This window comes from Diabrotica virgifera, chromosome 8 (assembly GCF_917563875.1).
Source record: "Diabrotica virgifera virgifera chromosome 8, PGI_DIABVI_V3a".
In the NCBI taxonomy this organism is placed as follows: domain Eukaryota; kingdom Metazoa; phylum Arthropoda; class Insecta; order Coleoptera; family Chrysomelidae; genus Diabrotica; species Diabrotica virgifera.
In genome coordinates, this window is record NC_065450.1 from 49132255 (window position 1) to 49148762 (window position 16508).

The following is a 16508-nucleotide window of genomic DNA, read 5'->3' on the forward strand; positions in this document are numbered from 1 at the left end:
AGATCTATACCAGGTGTTCCCAACCAGTGGTAAGTCTACCACTGATGGTACACAGGAGGATTTTGAGGAAGTGCTAGTGCGGTCTGTCAGGTCAGATGGTGCTTGCTGCCCTCCTCTGCCACCCCACTCTTATTTTTTCGCTTTGCTGTCACCAGTATTCATCCAGCTGTGCAAGCGTTTACATCTTGCTTCAACTATTAAGCATCCCTAACTGTTGTATGTAATTTGTCTTGCTTCCATATTAAACTATGAAGGGGTTTTTGGTGAACCCTGGGACAAAGGATAGTGGTAAAAAACCTAAACCACAACCACAGGTCAATCAGAAATACCATGAAAGCTACTTACAGTACGGTTTTATAGTGAAGTCTGACATAGAAAATAGTGACAATCGTATTCAACAATGTGTTGCTTGTTTCGAAAGATTATACAAAACTTGACTGGATCAGAAATCCTTTTGCAGGAACCTCACCAAATTAGTTGGAATTATAGGAAACATTTATCAATCTAACAGAAGACAGTTTTATGAACGACATTAAAGAGAAATCCGTAATTGACTTCTAGATCGGGTGTAAATTCAAGTATACAATGCTCTTCTAGCAAGCTATGCTTTTTTGATGCCATTTGTCACTAGTTTATTTATTTATTTATTTTCAACGGGACACTGCCCAATAAGATTACAAGTTTATAAGTCCAATATACATAATACATGTGTCAATAATAATAAAACTACAATAAAATAGTAATAATAAAACAATAATACAATAAAATATAAATATCACAAACTTAATCACATAAATCAGATTCATATATCACAATAATGAATATTCAACAACTACTCAAACAAACAAACGTCTGAGGCCAGCGATGAATTCAGACTTCGGTGCAAAGAAATCTAGATCAGGTTGAGTATTTGCCCATCTTAGTGCTCGAGATAAAAAGTTGTAATGTGCATAGTTGGTTCTATGGATAGGAACATAGAATGTTTGATTTAATCGAGTTCTGCGGAGAGGTACATGGAGACCAACCTGCTCAAGTAGCTGAGGACACAAAACTGTTGAATTAATTATGCCATAGAGCATCCTTGCATCCTTAATTACTCGTCGGTCACGCAATGAGAGAATACCCAATTGGGTTTCAATTTGATAATAATTTAACTGATTTAACTCAAAAGGTATACCCAGTTTATATGCTATGTACCTTAAGAACTTGTGTTGGACTGTCTCGATTTTTGTTATGTAAATATTGTAAGATGGAGACCAAACACAAGAACAATACTCTAGATGAGGTCTAACTAAAGAACAATATAGTAATTTAATTGCATCAATATTCTGAAAGTCTCTAGTGCATCTTTTTATAAAGCCAAGCATTTGTAAAGATTTGGAAATTTTTGATGTATAATGTGATTCAAATAAAAGTTTACAGTCTAAATTAATTCCCAAATCACGAATTTCAGTAACCCAGTAAACAGGAATATTCTGTATATTATAATTATATTCTATTGGGTCTCTCGATCGTCCAAAAGAAATAGCATGACACTTAGATTCATTCAGGGCCATGGCATTCAACATACACCACTCACTCAACCGATCAAGATCATGTTGAAGATTAATACAGTCTTCTGTATTGTTGATAAATTGTTGTCGGTCAATCAAGTATGTTCTCAGCCACTCAAGAAGTGGACCATTAACACCCATTTGTTTAAGTTTAAATATTAAAATATTATGGTTGACCCGATCAAAGGCCTTGGAGAAATTGGTGTATAGTGCATGTACCCTACAACCCCTCTCCAATGCCTTCCTCAGGAAGTCCACAAATACTAGTGTGTTACATTCGGTTGATCTGTTATTCCGAAATCCAAATTGTTGGTCTACTAGTTGTTTTTCAAGTGAAGCTTTAAGATAGTCACATACAAAACATTCAAATATCTTTGGTATTACACTAATTATACTAATGGGCCTGTAATTATTCACCAATGAATTATCTCCCGCTTTATAAATGGGTGTTAAAAAACTATTTTTCCAACATTCTGGAAATTCACCCGTATTTAAGGATAGATTAAAGATGTGAAAAAGAGGTCTGGATAATATAAAACAACAGTTCTTGAGAAAGCTAGGAGGCAATCCATCAGGACCAGGACCCTTATTCGCATCCAGTTCTGATAATTTTAGATAAATATCAGATATAGTTATGTTGAAACCAGTCAGATTAGTTAGTTACTTGTGTGAGACTGGTTTTTCTGAACTATTGTATATAAACAATAAATATAGAAACAGACTAATAAGAAGTGTTGAAGAGGACTTAATAATAAACTTGAGTTCAATTATTCCTGCAATTGACACTAATCTGATACACAATAACTGGACGTAGTTAAGCAAAAAACGTCCAACCCACAAATTGTCAAAAATGAGATTCTATTACCAGCGAGTAGAAAATTCCTGTCTCTGTAATGTGCAGAAACTGTCCAAGCTAAAACACTACCTTTTTCTAATAGAATCGTCAAAGATCTAACCCACAATCATACCAAAACTCAGATTTCTAATATGAATAATAAGTTCAAGTGGTTTGAGCGTTTTCTAAAAAATATAAATTGATTTCAATGACTGTATCAAAATAACTGTTGAAACGTGCCAAGCACCAATCAATGTTTTATGAAAAAATTTTCTCTGATTACCATTTAGGCAGTATACGTCCAACCCGTAATTTTGAATATATCTTTCTTAAAAAATGGACTTTTGAAAAATTACCTAACTAAACTCTTTATATAATTAACATCAAGTATTATAGTCACTGTCGTAGTAATCAAAACTATTGTATTTTAGTGGGGTACGATCATAATGTTTAAATTCAATTTCTCAACCAATGCTATTTGTGGGTTGGACTTATTCTGCTTAACTACGTCCAACTAATGTTGATTTTTGTTAATTTGTATCTTTTTCTTGTCTTTATAAAGACTTACCATGACCCCCCCCCCCTGGTTTTATGTACATCAATATCTTAAAAGATTTAGAAAAGAAAAGATGCCAAAGCATAAAAAAACACCCCAAGAAGAAGTGCATAGACAACAATGTGCTATACAACAAAAAAGCTATACATAAAGTGATCATAACCATACATGATGTGCCAAAAGCATTGAGTGCGTTCAGATGACCTGAGCAGCTGACTATAGCCACAAAGCAGCTTAGTGGTTGTATCCAGTGGCAATAGAGATGCTTAGTAAATTTCACGGCGGCTGACTTCCAGCCATGTCGTCTAACCGCTACCACTTACTCAGCTGTCCAGCCGCTGAGGTCATCTGAATGTACCCATTGTTATTGTTATATTATTACAACGCCCACTTAAAAACAAACCTGTGAACGAACCCCAGATGCTGTTTGAAACTTTTTCCTTGGAACTGGGAGCAGAAATCTGCTGTTTTTCATCGTTGCTTGTACTAGGTTGAGTTATTCCCCAAGTGCCAAAGAAGTCTTCTATATTTGGATCTATCGGAGTATTAGCAGGAGCAATCGTGGCATCATCTTTGATATCTAAAGCTTTGTCTATAGTCCGCTGTGCCTCTTTAAGAGCGGATTTTGCTATATTTGCCAAACCTGCAGCATCAAACCAACTCATTTTGGATCATATCCTTCAGTAAAAAATTGACAAAAGATGCAATATACATTCTTTGCTTTAATTATAGTTCATATACTTATTGTGCTGTTTAATAACCCACAACAACTTCTTAAATTAGTATTTAACTGGAATCATTTTCTACGGATAGGTCACTAAAAGTGTTGACAAAATTTTGTTGACGTAAACTGACAGGAACTGACACTGACATGTTTAATTTGATAATTCAACCACTGCTGCCAAATTTCCCAGATTGCATAATGGTGTTAAGTTTCAAGCCAAATTATGATGTAATGTCAGAGTTATTGAGTTATTCTGTTCTAGAAATTCGCTACTTTTTGTTGCTTATGTATCATATCATCCAAAAATGAAAGATTTAAATTTTAGAATTATATCCATATGCATATTATGTACTCGGTGTTAATTTGTAAATTGGTAAATATCGGTAGATTTATGCATAAATTGCAAAGTGCGGCAACATTCAACCTACCATTTAAGTCACACTAGACAAATGACATTTCAGCAATTTCTGATAAAAAAATTCAAAAAGTTAAAATATACACTTTATTTAAATTAAAACACTCTTAAACAAAATATTATTTTAAATTTAAACGTTAATTTGAATATTGCGTAATTTGAAATTAAACACCAAAACCTACACCACACAAAAAAGTTTTCTTATATATTTTATTTAGATAATAATAATTATGAAACAAATAAATTTAACATTAGGTATATATATTATAATCCATTTAGAATTTATTTAGAATATATAACATATTCTTATTAAAATAATATTATTTTTATTTAATTTGGTTTTATCGCAAGTTACATTTTAGTTTCTGTTCATATAAGGTAATTTGGATCTAAATTCTCAACGCTCCAGTGGCGCAATTGGTTAGCGCACGGTACTTATAAGACAGTAGTCGTGAGCGATGCCGGGGTTGTGAGTTCGAGCCTCACCTGGAGCACATTTTTTGTTTTTTTAAATCGACAGATTTAGTACAAAAATGATCAATCATTGATTAAAAACTAGCTAACTAAAAATATATCCTTACAAAATTCGCACATCATAGTCTAAGATAAGATATAAGATATTTATGAAAGGTCGATCCGCACCGATCTGTAAAATATGGATAAAAAAATTATTTGAGATGTACCTAATTATTTAGTATGTTAAAAATTATAAAAACGATAATTGTGTCCTGATTATAATTAATTAATAATTAAAAAATAAATTTTCTTTATAAATTAAAAAAAATCGGTACGGGTAGATATTATTTTAGATTTTTTGGGGCAATTCTTAGTATTTGGGTATTAATGGGTAATTAACGTCTCGACGTTGAACATGACCAAACCATCTTAACCTATGCTCTCTCATTTTAGCATCAATTATTGGTGCCACACCTAGACTTCCCCTAATATACCAACTCATTTTTAATTTTATCCTTTTTTGTCACTCCACTCATCCATCTAAGCATTCTCATTTCTGCCACGTGCATTCGTTGTTCCTCTTTCTTTTTCACTGCCCAACATTCAGTTCCGTACATCATACCCGGTCTTATTGCTGTTTTATAGAATTTTCCCTTCAGCTTCATTGGAATTTTCCTGTCACACAACACACCACTCGCTTCCTTCCACTTCGTCCATCCAGCTCTAATTCTACTACATGCATCTCCACCCACTACTCTGTAATACCGATCCTACGTACTTAAAACTATTGCTTTTCGCAATCATTTCACCCATCCAAAAGTTACCATTTTATTTGTAGTGACTCCATCTTTAACCCTTTAACAGTAACTTTTTGGTTAAATATGTAACCACATAATTATGGATAACAGTAAATCGGACCATTCAAGTGCTTTTCAGGTGGCTACTTGTGTAGACACAATAAGCGTTAAATGAACATTCCAAATACTCTGTTTTTGCCCTACTAAGTTTTAAACCTTTTTCCTCCAGAGCTTGTCTCCACTGTTCCAGTTTTTATTTGTTCTAGTCTCTTTCACTATTTCCTACTAACACTACATCATCAGCATACATTAAGCAACATGAAATGTTACCCAGTAGTTTCGCTGTTATACCTGATCCAACACTAATGAGAATAAATACGGACTAAGCATCGAGCCTTGGTGCAATCCTACTTTCACATGAAATTTATTAGTCTCTCCTACACCTGTCCTAACACTAGTCGTTACTCTCTCATACATATCTCTCACAATCTTTACATATACACCAGGGACTCATCTTTTCTTAGTAAGTGCCCACCATAAAATCTCTCGAGGAACTTTATCATATGCTTTCTCAAGATCAATGAATACCATATATGAGCGTTTGTTTCTTTATTTCTGTATTTTTCCATCAACTGTATTATGTATACATGTATTGTATAGTTGTCATCCTATTGCCTGGTGATAGTTTTGAGCATGATATCCTCATTTCGGTCTTCTTTCCGAACCTCTTTGTGAATTCTTTTGTTTAATTCCGGTATTGTGCTCTGGGTGTTCTTTTCCACTGTTCCAAAGTTGCAATGTTCTGTAGGTCCAAAAGCTCGTCCACTTCTCATTGTTATTAGGACTTTCTTTACTATTCAGTTGGTGTTATTGTTTTCTTCTAAAAAAAGATGTTTTTGACTGGAAAGACTGGTCATTACCTTCAGAAAGAAATTGTGTACGATCTGTAGTCAATAGCTAGTCCAATATTAAGCTGAATTAACTTTTTCCCTTCTATCTGTTCTTAGGGATTTTATCGTTCTTCACGTACTCTGCTGTAAAGCCTATGTTTTGGTCTATTTTTTAATACGTATTGGCCCATGTTTCATTTTACAGTGAGTAAAGATATCGCATTGAATACCACGTTCAAATGCTATTAAAACGCACAAAGTTGTTGATGATAAAAATCTCCGAAATTCAAGAACAGTTCTCTTTCAAGGAAAATTGTTTACTATAGGAATAAATAGAAATTTTGGGTTACGAGAGTTTCTTAAGACCTTACCATTTGATACAGGTCCATACATGGAATTCGAAGCAGCCTTCTGATACATCACATTTCAAAAGTCTTCACATGATTCAGAAATTACACTTTAAGTGACCAAGTCTTACTTTCATATATCAGAATGAACCATATGTAGCATTTCAAGACCCGAATTCAAGACGTTTCTGAGCATTACTACTCTTATCTTCAATTCCAGGTCACAGAAAGGGTTTCAACCTGTTCAATAGCTCTACAAATTTATATTCAACTTTGCATATGGGGTTGTCTGCTGATTTCCATATAAATATTTGGTTTTTGCTATGTTAACCTCGTACTCCTCTCTTACTCCATTTGATTTTCCTTCACTCTTACAGCTCCTCTATATAATAGGAAAACTATTAATTTTGATACCTTTTTCGTTCTGTTGTACAAGCTGAAATATCTTTTCTATACAGTATGGTGCAAATGAAAGAAATAAATTCGTTATTTCGTAAACCGGCGACATTAAGAAACAATCCCGAAACAGGTCGATTTTTATTTTTAGATTATATTTTAGCATATATATCACACGCGTGAAGTCATCTATCTGGACGTGATGACGTAGAGGAAAGTCGCCAATTATGGAATACCATTTTGTACTGGGGATATAAAATAATACCTTTATAGAAATGAAAACAATTTACTGTTATGACACATCAGTCATACATTTTATGTAGTAATTAAAAGCCTTCTATTAAATATCTTAATTAACAAAAAAAATCGAACAAAAAAACAAAATCCCAAATGAGTAACCAAATATGGAATAGGTACCCATATATGGAATATAGGCATAAACCAACGTATCAATAACAAAAATAGACATAAACATCTGAGATCAAATAAATTTAAATAAGAAAATTGTGAAAAATGAAAGAAGTAGCTTAATTCACATGCAGACATCACAGATCCATGTATGAAACTCTGGACCAGCACAACTAGCATAACCATAACTTACACTTAATCCACTATTCCATAATTAGGCACCAACGACTGTCCATATTTGGATTTGTACATTAGTTCAAACTAGTATCAACATTTTTTCAGGTCGTAATGTTTTAATTACAGAAGGTCATAAAATATCAAAATAAAGGTACTATTGATATACGCAATATCATAACAAGTCTGTATTCATGCGTAATAACCAATAATAGTTGAATAATCGTTGAATATATTGACTTTTTAAATTTTCTGCGAGACCATAAAACAAAACGCGCCTGTCAAACACGTATCGTTCACGCATCTGACACAGAGGTGTGAATACGATAATAAAGAGAGCGACTGAAATAAAGGATGGTCTTGTAGTGCGCTTCCAACTTATATTTTCGGAGAAATCAAGGAATTCCATATAAGGCACTATTCCATATTTGGTTACTTTCCTCTACCTAATCGATAATTTTTTTAAATGAGAATAGGGGGCGTGTGCTACCTTATTTGAAAGGTTATTCAATTCTCTATTCAGTAATGTAAACATTAACATAATTATTTTTACCAGGTGTCAAAAAACAATTTTTTAAATTAAATTAATCGACAAAAAAAGAAGAATGTAGGTAATTTATTTAATACAAAATACTTTTTACTGTTATTAGAAAACAGAAAAAAATGTTTATTTGAAAAAATAAACATTGCTTTTCGCTTAAATTCAATGTTCAAGCCAGCTCCCGCTTTTTGGAAGTTTGAACAATTAATTTAAGCGAAAAGCAATGTTAATTTTTCGAATAAACATTTTTTCCTGTTTTCATGTATTTTGTATGTATTCAAAATACATAAACATGTATTTTGAATTAAATAAATTACATACATTCTTTTTTTTGTCAATTAATATAATATAAAAAAATTGTTTTTGGACACCCTGTATAAATAACGATGTTAATGTTTATATTACTGAATAGAGAATTGAATAACCTTTAAAATGAGCTAGCACACTACCTCTATTCTCATTTAAAAAATCATCGATTACGTCATCACGCCCAGATGGATGACGTCACTTGTGTGATGTATATGCCAAAATATCATAATTTAAAAATAAAAATCGACCTGTTTCGGGATTTTTCCGTAAAGTCGCCGGTTTACGAAATAACGAATTTATTCCTTTCATTTGCACCATACTGTATATAAATGTTGAACAGTAGTAGAATACAACCCTGTATTACGCCTTTCCTTATCTCCATTTCTTCTGTGTTTATAGGGCTTTGGCGATCTTTCGTTCCGCTTTTTGATTCCAATATAGTTGTTGAATCATTCTCATATCTTTGTCATGGACGACACTATGTATGTGTGACATTTTTTTAAGAGGCAACATCAGCGCGTTGAAAACGCGTTCCAAGATTGCAGCTTTAATTTTGAATATTTTGTCGAGATATTTGGCACACATATTCGCAATACAGTGATGAGCGCGCTAATTACCGGCAAAATAGCGCAAAAGATGGATCGTAATACATTGCGAAACAAAAGGAGATGAAAATGATCGTTATAAACGTATAAATTAACGTTACATTACATATAGTTTCCCACTTAGACGTATCAGAGGAGTATGACAACTGTCACTGGTCACTGTAACAGTAGAATTTTATAAAATACTCCTGTCACAGACGTCTAAAGGGGGAAACTACAGTTGAGTCCGCGAGTCTTTACCCGTGCGTCATCATTTAAAGCATACGAAATAAGACGGAAATTGACTAAACGCAACGGCAAATGGATATTATTCCGATCAGGGGTTATTATAAAATTTGACGTTATCAAATAAATAGAATGTCAAATTTAAGTTTTGCTTTAAAATTTTGGTGCATAATTACAGCTACATTTGAAGTAGCTTAATAAATTATTTTGTTATTATTGATTAATAAATAAATAAACAATTTATAGAAAAATTCAATAAGATATTTTCTTTTTGTTATTATATTCACTTTGGCGGAACCTTAAATACAAGCATTCAACTGTGTCAACAATGAGGTTAGCTTTGTACGTCGTCAAAATTTATCTTAAAATAACATAAACTTATCACAAAATTTAAAATGCAAAAATTCGACAAAATAACAGCAAAAAATTCAACAAACTGACAGCCACAAAAGTAAACAAACCAAAACGTCAGAAATTGTACTTAAAATATGTGAAGACATCCCCAATCGTCTTTCTTTGTACCTATCTCTTTTCAATACACTGAGTCTAAATCGTTCATAAAAATAACATGTGTTTTTACTTAATAGCAGGCGGCAGCTGGTTTGTCATTAATTTCATGCGTGGAAGAGAATGATGCTAAATAAAAAGTATGTGTTTTATCTCACCAGGTATTAATGATGCACGGGTAAAGACTCGCGGACTCAACTGTATGTAATGTAATGTGTACATGTATACGTTTATAACGATCATTTCCACCTCCACTAGTTTCATCTCTTTTTGTTTCGCAATGTAATATGTTTTCCATCTTTTGCGCTATTTTGCCGGTTATTAGCACGCTCATCACTGTATTATAGTAAAGAATGGCGGCACAGAGCCCAATTTGAGAAATATGTTAGTATGTGGAAATTACTTTATAATTAAATGAAATATAAAAAATGCTGGACCGAAGAGCCGCCCGAGAACTTTATCGTACCGATCTATTATCGTTATCGTACTAGATACTGGCATTCTATAAAAATAACAAAATTACTCGTTATTTTGATATTTTAGAAACACCTTGTATACCTACTTGAAAATATTTTATGGTTCAAGCATCATTAATTCCTGCATTTGAGAAAATGTTAGATGCCATATTTCGGGGACACACTATAGATTATTGCATAAATCAATAGAATATAAGTCATACTTTCATTTCAAATTAGTTCATTTTTCTGAGAAATTAATAGTTTGCAATATTTGCATTTCATTCTATTTCTATTATGCCAGTCAATGCGCGAGATTAAGAACAAGATATTACATCCGAATTGTATCCTACTCCATGGATTTTAATGAAATTTTGGGAGTAGCCCAATCTCCTAATTCAAAGTCTATCCTATATATGGCGCTTTTATCATAGATGCGGTTCCCACCACTTCTCGGGGGTAGAAGGTAGAACATTTTTATTTTCGAATTACATGGAGAAAAAGGAAGAATTTTAAGAAAATTTAAAATGCGCTCTATAATTTGATCTTATTTTTTTTTAAAACTTTTCATTTAAAACCGTGCAACTTTTTGAACGTAGAAATAACACTATATTAAAAGGTATTGCAGAAGAAAATCAATGCATTTAAATTCTGGTGGATGAGGGGTTAAATGTATATACCTACTTCTCATTTTTGTCTTAAAGTACATTAGTCATATAATTTTTTGCACCATATCTCGCTTAGTTTGAATGTAAGCGACATTTAAGGGTGCTCGTTTTAAAGGCCTTTTCAAACACTACAAAAGGCGTTGGTAGCATTATACATCTAAAACCTACCGTTCCTCTGATATTTCAAGTTGAATACACCAATTTGAGCATGCACCAAAAAACAAATTCTTTTTACTTACCATATCTCTTTTTGTATTATAAATAGAAGATTTACGAAGGAACGAATCTCTTTGTTATGTATAATCTAAAAAATGGTTTATATAGTGTTTTTAGTTCGATACATAGTTTTTAAGGTATTCACAAAAAACCGTCCGAAAATGTGTCATTTTTCAATGAAAATGGCCAATTTTCAACTACGCATAACTCAAAAAGTATCGAGTTCTCAAAAAAAAGTATAGACCAGTTTTTGCTTAGAAATAGATTCTCTAGCCACTTCCGTGTTTATTTTGACCAACAAATTTTCCACCGCCTTGAAGGGGTGGGAATCACCCCAAGATAAAAGCGCCATAGTTTATAGGGTAGATTTTGTTTCTTGAGCTATTCTTACTTATACTGTGAAAATTTCAAGTACATCGATGTAGTAGGATGGAATTCGAAGCCAAATACCCTCATTGACTGACCTATAATATTATAATGCTCTGCTATGATCGCGTGAGAGAGGACACACACAAAATTATAGCAAAATTTCTATTTACTGTAACTTTTCGAGTTTTTGAGTTACAGCAACGAGTTTTATGTCATTGGAAAGGTAATTTTGCATTCTTTCAAAATATGTAAAAATATATCTAAAAAATTAAGATTTTTTTCATTTCCGGTTCAACCGGAAGCCATATTTTGGGTAAAGTTTATTGTGATAATAATAGATAATAAAGTACTATATATGTCTGCAAAATTTCAAATTTTAGTTTCTATTACAGAGGAAGTTACGGGTACTCGAATATTTTTTTATAAAAAATTCATAACTCCCCTCCTATGGGAAGTTAAGAAATCCGACTAATATGTTATTCAATTTACCGATAGAATGTCAAAAATATTTAAAAAAAAAACAAATTTCTTTGGAGCCATTTTTGAGAAAATCTAGTTCAAAGTTATGTCAAATTTTGACCCCTTAAATATAGGCTTAATGTTGTTCTGAAGCTATTTCCTTGTGGCATTTTTATAATCAACTATTTTCAATGGGAAATAAGCCACATTTAAAAAAAACGTGATTTTATTAACGTTTCGACGCCCAAATCGGGTGCCGTTGTCAAAATACAAAATACTACTAAATTAAGCAAAAATGTTGTTGCTAAGTAAAATATTCGTCTAATAATTTATTTAATCTGACTCATTTATATTGGCAATTCAGACATATATTATACATTTTAAAGTAGAAGACTTTAAAATTACATTGCCAATATTTATGAGTTGCGTTCCTGGGACGACTTTACTGAAAGATAGTTCATTCGATTACATGAAATCAACCCCAACTCAAGAATATCCGTCACAAAAAAATCATAGCATGTGATCTGTATTTAAAAAGACAACCAAATGCAACGGTGACAGTAAAATTCTCGCGTTAGAGATTCCAAAGTAAATCACGAGGGAAAACCAGGAAAAAACCTCGTGATACTATCCCGTCATCGTAAGTATTTGGTCTTACATTTAATTTACTCTCAAGAAACTAATACCAAACTCTGACTTTAATATGTTTAAATTATAAATAATATTAATAATACATAGATATACAATAAGTAATACTAAAATATAAAATATGTACTAACTCGATATGTTATTGACTTACTAATCGTGGTATTTTCTTTCTATTGACTTCCTCTTTCAGTATGGGTAACCACATCCTACTGCAGTCTACCGAGGAATTTGCGACACAATTGGTTTCATTTAACATAATTAGAGCTGCTTCTTTGATTTTTCTCTTTTTACTATCTGATTCTTTCAGGACTATACTTGAATCTCTCCACTGAATGTTTGGTAAAATTGTGGCTTATTTCCCATTGAAAATAGTTGATTAAATATAGGCAATCCATAACTTTTTCTGAAAAACGATAATATTCTTCTTACAGCCCCATCTTTAGGCTATATCAGATTTTTTCAAATTAAACTTATCTTAAACAAGTTTTTAGATAGGTAGGGAAATGTGTCGGGTGGGCGGTCGGCCATGCTGGCCGCCATTTTGAATTTGGAAATGTCAAATTCCGTATTTCTATTTACCTATCGATGAGCTAACTTTGAGTTAAATTTCATTCGTTTCGGTCAAAATTGCCAAAAATGGGCCCTAAATAACCCCCCTATTTCGGCCCCCCTTTGAGACGTTTTTTTAAAAGCTTAGTTTCTCAACAAAATTCTCTTAAACTTACTCATACCGAATTTCATCGAAATCGGTCCAGTAGTTTTTTCTGGGCGGTGCTGTGGCGACATACGTAGAGGAACTGGTCCGAATATGGGCCCCCCATTTGTTTTTCTATTGAAACTTGCTTATTATATGTTTATAACAATGCTACATAACATTTATACATGCTATAAGACCTTAGAAAAACAACTACTAACTATGTATTTTTTATAATAAAGTTTATTTATTTTACGGATAATAATATGACGTGAGGCATATTTTTCTAACCAGGCCAGGCTGTCTGAAATATGGGCCCCACTCAAAAACTAACAAAATTTTCTTTTGACGACAAAAATACGAAATAACCTAGCTAACAATTTATGTTTAAAGAATAATTAACATATCTGTGAAAAAGTAAAATAAAATTATCTGCAAAAATCGCAAACGTAAGGAGTCTTTTTCAGCTCCGGAACACTGTTCATGTGCCCAGAGATTGCACATTAAACATTGAACCCACGTTTCTCCTCTAGTGTCATCAGAAAACTGTTGTTCACAAAATAGACATGTGGCATCATTGCTTTCAGGAGAAGACTGGCCTATCTGTTCTACGTCAAGTTCTTCGTCAGCAGGCAAAAATTTCTCTTCCTCTTCTTCATCCGAACTGAATTTGGTTTTGATTTTTCTGTTGGGTTTCTTTACATTTTCTTTTGGCTTTAGCGCAGAAACTATTCTCTTCCCCTTTCCTTCCTTGGCCTTTACATTTTCTTTTTATTCAATTGAAAACACAGTTCTCTTCCCCGTTCTTTTTTTATTTTCTTATATTCTCAATTGATAATTCAAGGTCTGATTTATACGGAGATGAAATTATAACTTGAGAACAAGAATTTTTTCTTCCTCTTGAAGACGCTCGCTTCGTAACTGATGGGACAGTTGAAATAACGAATGGACTCATGAATGTTTTGAACGGTGTTCTGGCACAGTTGTTGCGTTCGTTGTGCTCCTTAATGGTTGATCTGGGTCTTTAGAATAACTTGGTCCTTGATCTTCTGAACGAACTGTTATATTTTCTGAAGAAATCGTTTTTGCAAGGTCGCTTGTCAATTCTTCCAAATAAATTTCAGTCAAATTACAAGTTTTCTCAGATTTCAGTTTCTCAGTACTGAAATCAGCATCAGAAAAAATGGTTATATTTATTGGCCCTATTTCAGTTACTTTAAAACCATTCTTAGCTATATCTGCCGCCTGGCATTTAATAAATAATGCCTTTTCCAAGAGTTCTGCTAGATTTATGCGAGCGGTCTGAATATGGGCCTCTAGCCTATATTTACGTCACACAAGGGGCCCATATTTCAAAATATGTACGTTCAAGAAAAATATTAGCCTATGATTTTCTAATTATTTTTTGTTCCTAACCTACATTAAAACCATTTTCCTTCCTTTTTCTGCCACACAAGCATAATATATCAATTCCGAAATAATGTCAATAAACACAAATATTATGTAATATAAAGTTACTCAATAAAATTTTTTCAAAAGTCAAAATCAGAGGGTCTACACTGTGTAACAACAACATATGTACTGGTCGAGGAATCTGTAAATATATGACAAGAAATGGGCCTTCTACTATATTTGGGCATTTTCTAACAGATAGCACTACTTGTTTCATAGATAGTGGGGTGGCCCATATAAAATACATAGCCCATATTTGGACCAGTTCCTCTACGTACTTATGTACATACTTCCGACATGTTTTTTTTATTTGCTTTTTAGACTCTAGGGGACTCAAAACGTCGAAAAAAAGTGAAATCTGAATTTTTTTTTGCACGATCCTATAACTTTATCTATTATACTACGTATGTAGTATGATAAAGTAAAAAACGAGTATTTATCGCCATTAATAAGAACAAAAATACACTTTCTTCAAATAAACTTTTTTATCCCATGCCTATATTTTGTGTCACATTGGAATTACTAAAAATCGATTATCTATAACAAGAAATCGAACTTGACTGACTTGGCAACATTTAGCGCGCCCATGAGTATAATAATTATCACAATACTGTGCCCTCGTTTTTGATAGTATGTATAGTGCAGGGGTGGCCAAGCTCCTTAATAGTTCGAGCCACTTTTCACAAGTTGAAGTTTTTCGCGAGCCGCAATCAAATACGTATTCAAAAAGTATGTAAAGAAGGTATTTACAATTTTTTTAACAGAACTTTTACTTACTGAAAACCGAAATAAAATTACGAAATATTAAAACTTAATTACATTTTTGTTTTCCTTCTTTTGATAATTCTTTACAATTTGGTGATTAATATGTGGCAGTACTTCTCAGTAATTCTTTTAGATGCTGGTTAGTTAATATTGATAGGTGTTAGGATTTCACGAATTATAAAATGGAATAAAATGGTCCACACAAGTACATGGTTCCTAATATGGAAATAATTCGACAAGCATCCTTTTTTAGGGCAACTACTTGGATTCTGGTACAAATTTCCAAAATTCGGTACCTATTCTGTGTCGACTTATTTATTTTCGAGCTTGATCGTCTTGCTTCTTCTTCTTCTTCCTTCTTGTATGTAGGCTTTAAAGCCTGTTTCTTCTTCAATATTATCCTCCTAAATTGTTTAGGTTATCGCACCACCTTTTTCTTGGTCTGCCAATACTTCTTCGTCCATTTGGTGACTTATCTCGTGCTATTCGTACTATCCTATCCTCTGCCATTCTACTAATGTGTTCGTTCCACTCCTGTTTCCGTTTTGTCACCCATCCATTTATGTCTTCTATATTGCATGATCTTCTTATGTTTTCGCTCCTCTCCCTATCCAACAGACTTTTCCCTGATATTCGTCGGAGTATTTTCATCTCTGTTGTTTCTAGTAGTCGTCTCGTTTTAGATGTGTCAGGCCTTGTCTCCGCCGTGTATGTTAATATAGGTCTAATTGCTGCTTTATAGATTCTTGCTTTTGTGTCTTGTCTTAAGTGTTTGTTCTTCCAGATTGTGTCATTAAGAGATCCCGCCGCTTTACTTGCTTTTAAGCTTTGTTGTCGTACTTCCTCTTCAACATCTCCGTAACTGGTTATATCAATTCCCAGATATCTAAACCTTGCTTCCTGCTTTATTATTTTCCCATCAATTTCGATTTTACATCGTAGTGGGTATTTAGATGTTGTCATACATTTGGTTTTTTCTGCTGATATTATCATATTGTATTTCTTGGCTGTTGTATTAAAGATGTGTGTTAATCTTTGGAGATC

At 32.9% G+C, this 16508-nt stretch overlaps 1 protein-coding gene and 1 non-coding gene across 3 annotated transcripts in view; one reads left to right on the forward strand and one right to left on the reverse strand.

The window, feature by feature from the left end:
- The window catches only part of LOC126889978 (TATA element modulatory factor), a 64812-nt gene extending 61013 nt beyond the window's left edge, over positions 1–3799 (reverse strand). The window contains exon 1 of one of the 2 annotated variants that reach the window (XM_050658767.1): positions 3360–3799. In XM_050658767.1, coding sequence (XP_050514724.1) covers positions 3360–3609 — 250 coding nt within the window. In that variant the 5' untranslated portion in view covers positions 3610–3799. Of the gene's footprint in view, positions 1–3347 lie in introns of both variants that reach the window. The other variant, XM_050658766.1, reaches the window with a different exon arrangement.
- Positions 3800–4485: 686 nt separating this feature from the next.
- Positions 4486–4577, forward strand: Trnai-uau (transfer RNA isoleucine (anticodon UAU)). Its single transcript is given in 2 exon segments — positions 4486–4523; positions 4542–4577. It is a non-coding gene; the product is annotated as a tRNA-Ile (tRNA).
- Positions 4578–16508: the final 11931 nt, after the last annotated feature.